This window comes from Marmota flaviventris, chromosome 1, assembly GCF_047511675.1.
Source record: "Marmota flaviventris isolate mMarFla1 chromosome 1, mMarFla1.hap1, whole genome shotgun sequence".
In the NCBI taxonomy this organism is placed as follows: Eukaryota; Metazoa; Chordata; class Mammalia; order Rodentia; family Sciuridae; genus Marmota; species Marmota flaviventris.
The window spans coordinates 123665200-123678410 of record NC_092498.1 but is presented as its reverse complement, the minus strand read 5'-3'; the positions used below and the strand labels follow the sequence as shown (position 1 = coordinate 123678410).

The 13211-nt window shown below is 43.4% G+C and overlaps 1 protein-coding gene across 7 annotated transcripts in view; it reads left to right on the top strand.

The window, feature by feature from the left end:
• Window positions 1–10726, top strand: part of Znf84 (zinc finger protein 84) — a 55293-nt gene extending 44567 nt beyond the window's left edge. For all 7 annotated transcript variants that reach the window (XM_071615771.1, XM_027951976.2, XM_071615769.1 and 4 more), the window contains one exon: window positions 4011–10726. In XM_071615771.1, coding sequence (XP_071471872.1) covers window positions 4011–5992 — 1982 coding nt within the window. In that variant the 3' untranslated portion in view covers window positions 5993–10726. The remainder of the gene's footprint in view (window positions 1–4010) is intronic.
• The last annotated feature ends 2485 nt before the right edge of the window (window positions 10727–13211 follow it).

The window sequence follows — 13211 nt, the reverse complement described above, 5'->3', positions numbered from 1 at the left end:
AATAGAGAATGTATTAGTGTCTTTGGGCTACCACAACAAAATACCACAGAAGCAATGGCCTAAACAACCAGAAGTTTATTTCTTAGGTCAGATGTTATGGTGCATGCCTATAATCCTAGTAATGTGAGAAGCTGAAGCAGGGAGATCAAGGCCAGCCTCAGCAACTTAGAGAGACCCTTTCTCAAAATAAAAAAGGGCTGGAGATGTCACTCAGTGGTTAATTGCCCCTGGGTTCAATCCCCAATACCAAAAAAAAAAAAAAAAAAAGTGAAGGAAGAAGTTTATTTCTCACTTGGAGGAAATCCAAGTCAAGGTGCCAGATCTCTGGTGAGGGCTGTCTTCCTGACTTGCAGACAGATGCTTTCCTGTGGTGTGTGATCTTTCTTCAGTGCATGCTGGTGGGGGGGACAGTGTTCTCTGGTGTCTCTTATAGACACTAATCCTGTCACTTCAGAGTTCCATTCTCACAGCCTCTTTGACCTTCATCTTTTCCAAATGCAGACACAGTGGGGGCTTCAGCATATGATTTTTGAGGTAATACAAGTATGCAGTCCAGCACAGAATGATAAATGTGGAGAAGCTGGGTCTGCACATGAGGACCATGAGATGAGCAAGCTGTGTGAAGAACTAGGAGAAAGTGTCCCCGAAGGAATGACAAATAGGAATGTTATAAGTCAGGAAGGGGCCTAGTGACTTTAAGAAACAGAATGGAAGCCTCTGTGGCTGGAGGTCAGTGTTTTGGGAGCTCTAAAGTGACTGGGAGAAGAGCTCCAGTGGCGCAATCGGTTAGCGCGCGGTACTTATAAAGTGACTGGGAGAGGGCAGGGGCCAGTCCTGCCTCTACTTGGAGGCAGTGAATCTTTTTTTTTTTTTTTTTTAAATTTTTATTGTTGGTTGTTCAAAACATTACATAGTTCTTGATATATCATATTTCACACTTTGATTCAAGTGGGTTATGAACTCCCATTTTTACCCCATATACAGATTGCAGAATCACATCAGTTACACATCCATTGATTTACATATTGCCATACTAGTGTCTGTTGTATTCTGCTGCCTTTCCTATCCTCTACTATCCCCCGCTCCCCTCCCCTCCCCTCTTCTCTCTCTACCCCCTCTACTGTAATTCATTTCTTCCCCTTGTATTTTTTTTCCCTTTCCCCTCACTTCCTCTTGTATGTAATTTTGTATAACCCTGAGGGTCTCCTTCCATTTCCATGCAATTTCCCTTCTCTCTCCCTTTCCCTCCCACCTCTCATCCCTGTTTAATGTTAATCTTCTTCTCATGCTCTTTGTCCCTACTCTGTTCTTAGTCACTCTCCTTATATCAAAGAAGACATTTGGCATTTGTTTTTTAGGGATTGGCTAGCTTCACTTAGCATAATCTGCTCTAATGCCATCCATTTCCCTGCAAATTCTATGATTTTGTCATTTTTTAATGCAGAGTAATACTCCATTGTGTATAAATGCCACATTTTTTTTTTTTTATCCATTCGTCTATTGAAGGGCATCTAGGTTGGTTCCACAGTCTTGCTATTGTGAATTGTGCTGCTATGAACATCGATGTAGCAGTGTCCCTGTAGCATGCTCTTTTTAGGTCTTTAGGGAATAGACTGAGAAGGGGAATAGCTGGGTCAAATGGTGGTTCCATTCCCAGCTTTCCAAGAAATCTCCATACTGCTTTCCAAATTGGCTGCATCAATTTGCAGTCCCACCAGCAATGTACAAGTGTACCCTTTTCCCCACATCCTCACCAGCACTTGTTGTTGTTTGACTTCATAATGGCTGGGCAGTGAATCTTTAAAGAGTTTTTTCTTCACTGATTGTTTTCTTTCTCCCTACAGTGCTGGGTTTGGAACTCAGGGCCTCAAGCATACTAGGCAAGAGCTCTGCCTCTGAGTCACCCTCCCCACCCCCTGCCCACTCACAGGCATTGAAAAAGAGCTAGGAGTGCTGGGGATGTGGCTTAGTGGTAGGGTGCTTGCCTCACATGCACAAGGCCCTGGGTTCAATCCCCAGCACCACACACACACACACACACACACACACACACACAAGGAGGTAGGAGTGCTGGGATGTGGCTTAGTGGTAGGGTGCTTGCCTGGTATATGCAAGGCTCTGAGTTAGTTCCCCAGGACCCCCCCCCCCCCACACACACACACAAGAATTAGGATTGATTTATAATTTTAAATAAAAGTTTAATTATTTGATTTATATTTTTGAAAGTTCAGTCTGACCACAGATTGGAAGATGTAATTAGATAAAAGTGTGATTAGAAGGTGGTAAAACCTGCTGGTGGTGCACACCTGTAATCTCAGTGACTCGAGGCTGAGGCAGGAGATCAGAATTTTGAGGCCAGCCTCAGCAAGTCAGCAAGGCTCTTTCTCAAAATAAAGAAATAAAAAAAGGTTTGGGGATGTGGCTCCATGGTAAAATGCCTCTGGATTCAATCCCTAGTACCAAAAAAATTAAAGTTTTCACATTACTGATTGTATTTCACACCCAAATTGACCTCACACAAAAAAGTTTTTATTAAAAAACAGGCCTTTTGGGCTGGGGATGTGGCTCAAGTGGTAGCGTGCTCGCCTGGCATGCGTGTGGCCTGGGTTCGATCCTCAGCACCACATACAAACGAAGATGTTGTGTCCGCCAAAAACTAAAAAAATAAATAAATATTTTAAAAAAGAGAACAAAATGTAGGATCCCTCATGCCTCTCTACGAGTTTACCCTCCTGCTTTAAAAAAAAAAAAAAAAAAAAAAAAAACAGGCCTTTTGAAGAGCACTTGCAGCAATTAGTGTTAAGTGGTTACATCATGAGGATGATGGAAATAGAGCTATATAAAATTACTATCCAACTCAGAACATGCTGAGAATGGTAACTCAGGTCTTGGGATGATGTGAGTGAGCTGCTTTGTGGATTTTAAAGCTGTGTGCCTGAGGATTTGCATGAGAGAGGACGTGGTTGAAGTGTGGTGCAAGTGAGGGTCTATTGGTAGTAATTTGTGAGATGTGTGTGGCAAGTTTAAATCCAACTTCCAGAACATCTGAGAATGGGGAAAATATACAAAATATTTTTCATCCTCAAGCTTGAAATGGCTGTAGGCAGTTACTTCAATTCATTCATGTGCTTCATATTACTTATCACAGTTTTAGCTCAGTTGTGTTTTTTTAAAAATACCTTTGTTTTACTTATTTGTTTTATGTGGTGCTGAGGATTGAACCCAGTGCCTCATGTGTGCAAGGCAAGCGCTCTACCACTGAGCCATAACTCCAGCCCCAGCTCAGTTGTGTTTTGTATAATCTGTTCTTTGTCTTACCGGCTAACTGTTCTACTATCTTGGCAGTCCCATGGTATGCTTTCAGTGGGCACCGAGTGAGGTGGTTCCTGACAACATTGGATCAGTGCTTCTTCCAGCCTCCTGTCTTTGTTTCTGATTGCTCTTCCTGCATGTTTTTTTTTTTTTTTGGTGGTGGTGGGATACTAGAGATTAAACCTAGGGGTGCTTAACCACTGAGCCACACCTATAGCCCCTTTTATTTTTATTTTGAGTTGGGGTCTCATTAAGCTGTTTAGGGCCTTGCTAAATTGCTAAGGTTGGCCCCAAATTTCTGATTTTCCTGCCTCCCCGAGTTATTGGGATTGCAGGCGTGCACCACCACTCCTGGATCTTCATGCATTCACATTTTTTCTTTGATAAACTCATGTCTGGCAAGAGCCAAAGGTGACTGTAGGTTTGTTCTGTTTTCACTGCTTCCTATATTTTTCAGTACCTAGGGGGTAAGCATTCTACTTTGGGAGTTATTTTATACTCAGAGGCTAAACCTTAAAAACACAGTTAGTTGGGCTGGAGATATAGCTCAGTTGGTAGAGTGCTTGCCTGGCATGCACAATGCATCCCCAGCACCAAAAAAAAAAAAAAAAAAAAAAGGCAGTTAGTGCCTCAGCATAGCATTTCTGGTGTTTTATTTACTTAAGCATAACCAAATGGGTGTTTTGTTTCCTTTGTAGAAGTCTGGCAAGTAGATGGTCAAATGAAGTGGCACCAGGATAACCAAGACAAGCTTAAAAATGTGAAAAGAGGTCATGAATGGGATGCATTTGGAAAAAAATTCAATCCAAGTATGAACGTTGTTCCTTTAAGTAAATCAAATAATGAAGGTGACTTAGGTGGATTGATTTTAAGACATCATTTAGATTTGCTTATTCCAAGAGCAGATTATGGAAGAATGGAATCAGATGACTTGAATGTATTTAATAAATTGTTTCTCAATACTGAACCTGAGGAAACTGATTCTTGGTTGAAATACTATGAATGTGATAAATGTGGTAACAATAGCTATAAAAAGTCACAGATTGTCATTTTCCACAGAACTCGGTTAGGAGAGAAACTCTATGAATGCAGTGAATGTAGGAGACGCTTCAGTAAAAAATCCAGTCTCATTAAACATCAGAGCAGACACATAAGGGAGATAGCCTATGGCTGTGGTAAATGTGGCAAAACCTTTCCCCAGAAGGCACAGTTTGTTACACATCACAGAACTCATACCGGAGAAAAACCCTATGATTGTAGCCAGTGTGGGAAAGCTTTCTCCCAAAAGTCACAGCTTACGTCCCATCAGAGGACACATACAGGAGAGAAGCCATATGAGTGTGGCAAATGCGGGAAAGCTTTCTCCCGGAAGTCACATCTCATATCTCATTGGAGGACACACACAGGAGAGAAGCCCTATGGATGCAGCGAATGTGGGAGGGCTTTCAGTGAGAAGTCAAATCTTATCAATCACCAGAGGATTCATACAGGAGAGAAGCCCTTTGGATGCCTGGAGTGTGGGAGAGCCTTCAGCAGGAAGTCGCAGCTGGTTACCCATCACAGGACGCACACAGGAACAAAACCCTATGGGTGTGCTGATTGTAGGAAAGCATTCTTTGAGAAATCAGAACTCATCAGACATCAGACTGTTCACACTGGAGAGAAACCCTATGAGTGCAGTGAATGTAGGAAAGCCTTTAGAGAGAGGTCAAGCCTCATTAATCATCAGAGAACCCATACAGGAGAGAAGCCGCATGGATGCATTCAGTGTGGGAAGGCCTTCTCCCAGAAGTCACACCTCATATCACACCAGATGACACACACAGGAGAGAAACCTTTTGCCTGCAGTAAATGTGGGAAAGCCTTCAGCAGGAAATCCCAGCTTGTTAGACACCAGAGGACTCATACTGGAGAAAAACCCTATGAGTGCAGTGAATGTGGAAAAGCCTTCAGTGAAAAGTTAAGCCTCACTAATCATCAGAGAATTCATACGGGAGAAAAGCCGTATGTGTGCAGTGACTGTGGGAAAGCCTTCTGTCAGAAGTCCCATCTCATTTCACATCAGAGGACACACACAGGAGAGAAACCCTATGAGTGCACAGAATGTGGCAAAGCCTTTGGTGAGAAGTCCAGTCTTGCAACTCATCAGAGAACTCACACAGGAGAGAAGCCATATGAATGTAGGGACTGTGAAAAGGCCTTCTCCCAGAAGTCACAGCTAAATACTCATCAGAGAATCCACACAGGAGAGAAACCCTACAAGTGCAGTCTTTGTACAAGAGCATTCTTTGAGAAGTCAGAATTAATTAGACATCAGAGAACTCATACAGGAGAAAAACCTTATGAGTGCAGTGAATGCAGAAAAGCCTTCAGGGAGAAGTCAAGTCTCATTAATCACCAGAGAATCCATACAGGAGAGAAACCCTTTGAATGCAGGGAATGTGGCAAATCCTTCTCTCGGAAGTCACATCTTATCCCACATCAGAGGACACACACAGGCGAGAAGCCCTATGGATGTGGTGAATGTAGGAAAGCCTTCTCTCAGAAGTCACAGCTTGTTAATCATCAGCGAATCCACACAGGAGAGAAGCCTTACCAATGCAGTGAGTGTGGGAAAGCCTTCCCACAGAAGTCCCAGCTCATTAATCATCAGAGAACTCACACAGTAAGGATGGCCTAGGTGTGCCCTTGATGGGACGTTTTGACAGATCTCACTTTGTTCTACTTCAGAAAATGCAGTTATGGTAATTTTTCAGGTAATATTTGCATCACGTTTTGCATCAGAGTATTCCTTAGGATCAGAACTCTATAAATGAAGCTATATAGGTAGAGCACTCAGCAGGAAGCATGCGAGAATACTTGGACACCAGCCTTCATGGAGCAGAATGATACTATGAACACAGTGAGTCCCAACTATGGTCAAGTCTTTTGCAGTGGAAAGTTCCAGCATGGGAAATCCTGTGAATATCAGAAAGCCTTCCAGAGGTCAAATCTCATCAGCTATTAATATTCCCACAGGAGATGAGGGATAATTCCCAGAATGCAGCAAGTGAGGCAATACTTTTTCAGGAAACAAGAGCTTGTTGTACATAAGAATATGCCGTTAGGAATGAACTTCTATGAAATCACTATCTCTGGGACATGTACCCCCAGGATGTTGTACTTTAGAGAGTTCATGTTGTAGATAAGCCTAAGAATTACCTTGGAAATGTGTGCCCCTTGAAGTAATGCTGTCATGGAAACCTCACAATTATAGATGTGGGTACCAGCAGTCTAAATGGCTGACAGATGTTTCCTTCAAAGTAGGAAGTTTTAAAAATATGTGAATAAATGAATCATTGAAACATCTGAATAAGAGATTTCTTGTATTTATGGCTTATTGTCCTCTGTCACATAATGCTTTGTATTTGGGCATTGCAGGTAGCTGTTGCAGGAAGCGTGAAGCATATGTAGCTTATGGTCCCTCTGATGTGTCAAGACACTACATGTCACTGGCTTTTCTGTCTTAATGCTGTGAAAAGGGTAATTGATTTAACATGGCTTTTTGCCAGTATCAATAGATTAGGCAATAATGACACATTTCTTTTTTCTTATTGTTTGTTGACATCTACAGAGATTGGTTGTTAATATTGACCTTCTTCTTCAGTAATGTTAACATTTCCAGTGCCCTCAGAGTCTGAGGAACATTTTATATAAAATCTTGTATATGCAGAGGCAGGAACCAAGAGTAGCACAGTGATACAAGATACTGACTGAAGAAGGGGTGGTGAGATGCAGTCCTCCGCTGCAAACTCCTGAGGGATGAGAGTGGTGAGCTGCAGACTCCTGAGGGACACAAAGCCTCAGGCTGTTCCTCCTGCCTGTGTTCCCAGGCTGCGAGATCCAGGCACAGCTTGCCTCCGAACTGCTGTGATGAAATACAGCTGCTCTGTGTTGCTGCTGTTCTGGGTGTTGTTAAAAAAAATTAGTTGTGGAAACCAATTATTTAAGAGTGACAATTCACTCTTAAGTAAAATACAATGAATTTTGTGGTGAAATACTCTGTGAACATTCAGGGAAGCTGCTTTTGCCTTCCTGCACATTTCTGTGACTACTGGACAAGTATTAGGAAACAAAATTTCTGTAATTTCTTCATTTGACATATTTGTGTTTCACCTTCTTTCAACAGCTCCATGACTCCTGGGTGAAATTACTATTTTAAATTTCATTTCCTTTAAAATGCAGGAAACATCCCTTAGCTAAATTAGAATTTTATAGTTCATTCTCTCTGTAATGTTCAGAAATGTCTAATATCAAGCTTTTGAGAACTTGATTTCAAACTTCAGAAAATTGAGATTTTTCTTACACAGAAATTGCTTTAAAAATATATATATTTATTTTGTTTATTTTTATGAGGTGCTGAGGCTCGAACCCAGTGCCTCACATGTGTGAGGCAAGTGTTCTACCACTGAGCTACAACCCCAGCCCCCACTTGTTTTTTTAACTTTTTAAAATTTTAGTCTTCAATGGATCTTTATTTTATTTGTGTATATGTGGTCTGAGAATCAAACCCAGTTTCTCATAATGCTAGGCAAGCAAGCTACCACTAAACCACAGCTCCAGCACCCAAAATTGTCTTATTAGTATCGTTTATGTAATTTCTATTCTAATCATATTCTTTCTTTAATTAATTTTGCAACATGGTTGGGAAGTTAAGACATTAGATAAATGTGATTAAATTTCTAAACCAATATAACAGAATTTCAATGTCCAAATTGTCCCCACTCTTTTTTCATAGTAATTTTTTTGTGGTGCTAGTGATTGAACCTAGGGCCTTGGGCACACCAGGCAGGTGCTCTCCCATTCAGCTATACCCTCAGCCCCTCTCCTAGTGATTTTTTTTTTTTTGTGTGTGTGTGTGTGCCAGGGATTGTATCCAAGGGTGCTTTACCACTGAGCCACATCCCTAGCCCTTTTTATTTTTTATTTATAGACAGGGCCTCACTAAGTTGCTGAGACTGGCCTTGAACTTGCAATCCTCTTGCCTCTGCCTCCTGAGCCACTAGGATTACAGGCATGTACCACTATGCCTGGCTCATAGTAAATTTTTTTAAACAATTTTTAACTTTTAATTAATTAATTAATTAATTGTATGTGGTGCTGAGGATCGAACCCAGGGCCTTGTGAGTGCGAATCGAGCGCTCTACTGCTGAACCACAACCCTAGCCCCTCATTATTCTTCCTACAGTTTATGGTGTGCCTATTTTCTCTAATGCTTGAAAGTTATTTTGCCTGGCAAAGGAAACAAACCTTTGTAAATGAACAAACAATAACAGAGTGATGTTCGGCTTTGTGATCTTTCCACTTTTCCCTTCCATCCCTCATGGTGTCTCTTTCCTAGTCATACAAATTGGTTCATTAGGTCTAGTACTGAGTCAGCAATCTTTTCCAAATTTGCTTACTCCACTTTTAGGTTATTCCACTAACTATTAAGCAGTTAAACCTAATACTGTCTTCAATGGGTAGTGGAACTTCAGCACTAGCCTGCTGATTGATTGTCCAAGAAGAGAACAACCCTCAGCTTTTTGAGAGTCAGGCTCTAGTCACAGGGAGGTTCAGTGCTGACTCAGAGACCTAGTCCACAGAGGACCTGGTGTGCACCCAGTTGCTTTGTGAAGCCTCTTTGGAACTTTCTGATTTTGCCACGTCCCTGGGGGGGGGGGAGCTCTGATTCTGGAATTAGATATTTTTAGTGTATGTTTTAAATGCCTTAACTACAAAAAACATCTTTCTACACTTCCCTCATTGATTTCCTATTATAAATCCCACATCACAAGGAAGTTTTGGGGTTGGGATTGTGGCTCAGTGACAGAGTGCTTGTCTAGCACATATGAGACATTGGGTTTTGATCATCAGCAACACATAAAAATAAATAAAACAAAGGTATTTTTAAAAAGGAAATTTTGCTGGGCATGATTGTACATGCCTATAATTCAGCTACTTGGGAGGATGCAGCAGGAAAATTGAAAATTTGAGGCCAGCCTCAGAAACTTTGCTAGACCCTGTCTCAGAAAGCACTAGGGATCTAGGGATATAGCTTATTGATAAAGTACTCCTGGGTTCTGTCCCTAGGACAAAATAATAATGATGTTAAACTGATTTTACTTGTGATTTCATGGAGCATATTAAGCAATACTGAGGGAGAATACTTAATATGGGATAGCATTCCTTGTTATCCTATTTGGCCACCAGTTTCTTCCACAGATCTCGAATTGTATGCAGTTCTACAAAAGATGATTTATACTGTACTCTTTTTGCTAAGGAATGGGGCTCTTTGGAGATCCAGTTTGTGTATTTTGAAACCTATCCTAGGTATGCCCTCTGTTTGGCATTTTTTTTTTTTTTTTTGGTGGACTCTGCCACAGTTATCTGTGGATCCCCCCATAGGTTCCTGATGTTGATTTGAAGAATGTTACCTGTGGAAACCTGAGATGAATACCATGTATAATTTATCTAGCAAAGCCTTTATTATAAACAACAGAGTATAGACCTCTAGGCCTTTGGGATCTACCCTTGAGACTTCCTCAGTCATTTGGTTGGTTGTCTGGCGGTACGCATCCAGGTTGTCAATCTCAGTGGGCCTGCCTGTCTACTTATTTGCTTAGGGTACCAGCAAGCTTTCAGATGCTTAGCACCTGAGAATACTGTTCTGAGTGCTCATTAATTATCCAGGGCCCTTGCAGCTTCAGGCACACTCTCTGCACCTTGCTCCCATTCTTTTTAGTTCATTTTCTTCACTTCTTACATGTAGTGGTCATTTTAATGCAAATTTGGTAACACATTTCCATGTTGAAATATTGTGACCCACTGTGGACTCTTCATTGAAATATACCAGGACTTTTATACAAACCCATGCCAGTATTATTTTAAATTATTTTTGAACATAATTTTTTTCTCCTATGCAATATTTTCTGGTTTCCTTGAACTATTGGCAGTTCCTAGAGGTTTCTGTACTCTCTGATCTTTGTTTTTTTGGGGGTGGATTTTTTTTTTCAAATCTATTGCAACTAAATGCTGTGGTTCTTTGTTAATGCTTATCCAATATTTGATGCATGTGGTTATGAACCTGTCCGTGTATTTCTCACTGTGACAATGTAATCATTGTATGTTTTATCTTTTCTATTAGAAGGCTTCTGGAAAGCGTGACTCTTGTCTCTAGTTTCTGGAGTTATAATATTTAATGTTGGCTGTTTTCTGTTCCATGGAGAAATGTGGTCTGCACTAGAGAAGATGAAGCTATCGTGGAAGCAAGGTCCATAAAAGGCCTGGTACCTGCTTCTCCTTGTCTTGATGTCCAGATTTACTCTGCCCTTTCCATGCTTCAATTGTTGGGATAATCCAGATATCCTAATAAAGCCTCTTGTTTGCTTTGCTGGTTCATGTTGTGTTTGTTACTTACAATCCAAATATCCTTACTAACAGGAAGCCAGGCTATCATAAAGTGGGTTCTTAGGAGGTAGGCACTTAGAAGTTTGGGGTACAAGGTGTTTCCTGAGGTTAGCAGCTGCCGAATTGTGGGAGAATAAGAAAGGAGTAAATAGAGGAAAATGTCAAACTGGACTTTCGGTTGTCCCAAGCCAATGGCGCCCAGAGCAGATATTGTTTGCCGGAATGTCTTGGTGGGCCATGATGGCCAGGCCTGGCTCAGCTGTGAGAGGCAGGCTAGGGGCCCTCAGGAGATCTGGACAAGTTGATAGCCAGGTTGTCTGCTGACTGCTCCCTCTGCCAATGGACAGCATGTTCTTCCTTGAGGAGGATCTGGACGATGCATCTGGGACTGCAGTTTGCCCTTCCCCTGCTTAGACACTGTCTTTTAAGTTACCTCTGGAAGTCGCTGCTCTAGGGTTTCAGTGGGGCTCTGGGACACCAAGGAAGGTGAGTAGGACCAGCCACAGCTCCTCCGGCTGTGTTTGCTGCCTGGTAGCCCCTTTATTACGGCCTCTGGCATGTCCCAGGACCTCATCTCCACAGGGTCTGAGCCCTCATCAGCATGCCCTTCCCTGATCCAAGCTGCTGTCTCTGGCCATTACTGTAGTAGTTTGGCCTGGAAGCCCCAAGAGGCGCCTAGAGGGTCCTGAGTTCCCCTCCTGTGGTCTGCTCTGTTGTGTGATGGCAGCTGAACCTCTTGGTGGTCAGTGCCAAGCAGCCCTGCAGAACCCCACTCTCCTGGCCTGCTGGTCCCGGCCATAGGGAGCACAGACTTCCCACAGGGCATCTGTGGTTGATGGCTTAGAACATATGCTCTGACCTGTGTTGAAAAGGAGTCAGGAACTTTAGGCCCGCAGAGCCCAGAGGTGTCACATGAGGCACAAGGTTCCCCATGGGGTCTTTGGTCACAGAGGCAGGTGTTCTGCTCTCAGCCAGGTGTTTGGGCCCTGCACATTCTCTTTGGGCATGCAGAGCCTTGCTAAGGTCTTTGGCCTGCCTGGTTGCTGCAGGCACACCTCCAGCAGAGCTCTTCAGAGTACAGCACCACTGTGAGGGTGCTGGGTCCAGAGGATCCTGGCGTCCTGAGCATACTCTTGCATTTCCTTTGCTTCAAAGTGGATCCCCTCATCTGATGCACTGTTATTTGGGTCCCCAAATGGCATAGCACACTAAGTCTTTGTAATTGTCCTGGCTGAGGCCCAATGTTCAGCGAAGAAAAACCTTCCCTTGAATCTGCCCTGTAAGAACAAACCACTGGGTTTTCTCAACCCAAATGGCCAACCTGAGACCAGTTTTTACTGGTATCGTTCAGGAACCGTACCTCCAGAGGCACAGCCGTGGCCTCTGGTGAAGGTTTACTGCCGACAGTGCCTGAAACAGCCATGGAAACGGGACTTGGGTGTTGGCCCAGCACAAAAGCCCTATCTTTGCCCCACAGCTGCCTGTTCATGTGCCAGCTGGGCCAGCGCTATTGTGGCAGCCCCTAGCCAGATCTGGTTGCTCTCATGGCTGTCTGGAGCCTCTTCCATGACGTTCTCTGATCAGTATCTATGTGCAACATGAAGATCTCCATGCATGCCCACCCACACAGTCTGTTTTTACTGCAGCCCTGGTCCGACTTTCTCCTTCCAGGCCCTGTCCAGCCAGCTGGACCGTGCACCAGGTCCCTGTGTCTGCAGGCCTTGGACCACTTTCCACAGGTGGATAGCTTCGTGCATCTGTAGCAGAGTGGCTTCCCTTTGTGACTGTCAAGTTGCCCTTAAGTGAGTTGCCTTGCTTCCATGCAGAACTGAGGCTCTCCTGTCTGACGGGTTGCACAGGGCAATAGGTGGCCATCGGCAGTGGAAATAAGTGCAGCTATAGAAGTAGGGGTTACAGCCCTCAGGGGGGCATCCCTTTGGGTAATGGCTGCACCTGTCCACATTGATGCCGCAGTCTTGGTGTGACTCAGCCCTTTGTGGACAGTGTGACCACATCACTTGATAGATTGCAATGGGGTGTTCCATCTCTTAGGTCCTGATGACACACCAGGAGCTGTTTCTCAGGAGCACATGTGCAATGATTTTAATGTGGCCACCCCCACCCAAACTCATGCTGTATCTTGGTCCCCAGTGCAGTGGTGTTGGGGCTTCAAATTTGTTTTTTATTTTTTAATACTGGGGATTGAACTGAGGGGCACGTTATTGCTTAGCTGCATAGCCAACTCTATTTCTTATTTTTGAGACAGGATCTCCCTGAGTTGCTGAAGGTCTCCCTAAGTTGCTGAGGTTGGCCTTGCATTTGCTGTCTTCCTATCTCAGCCTCCCTAATCACTGGGATCACAGACCTGTGCCACTGTGCCTGGCTAAGGAAGACTCATGCTCCTCGAGGGAGCAGGTTCTTGCTCTCTTGGGACTGGGTGACTGTACTGTGAGACTGTGGTGTTATGAAGT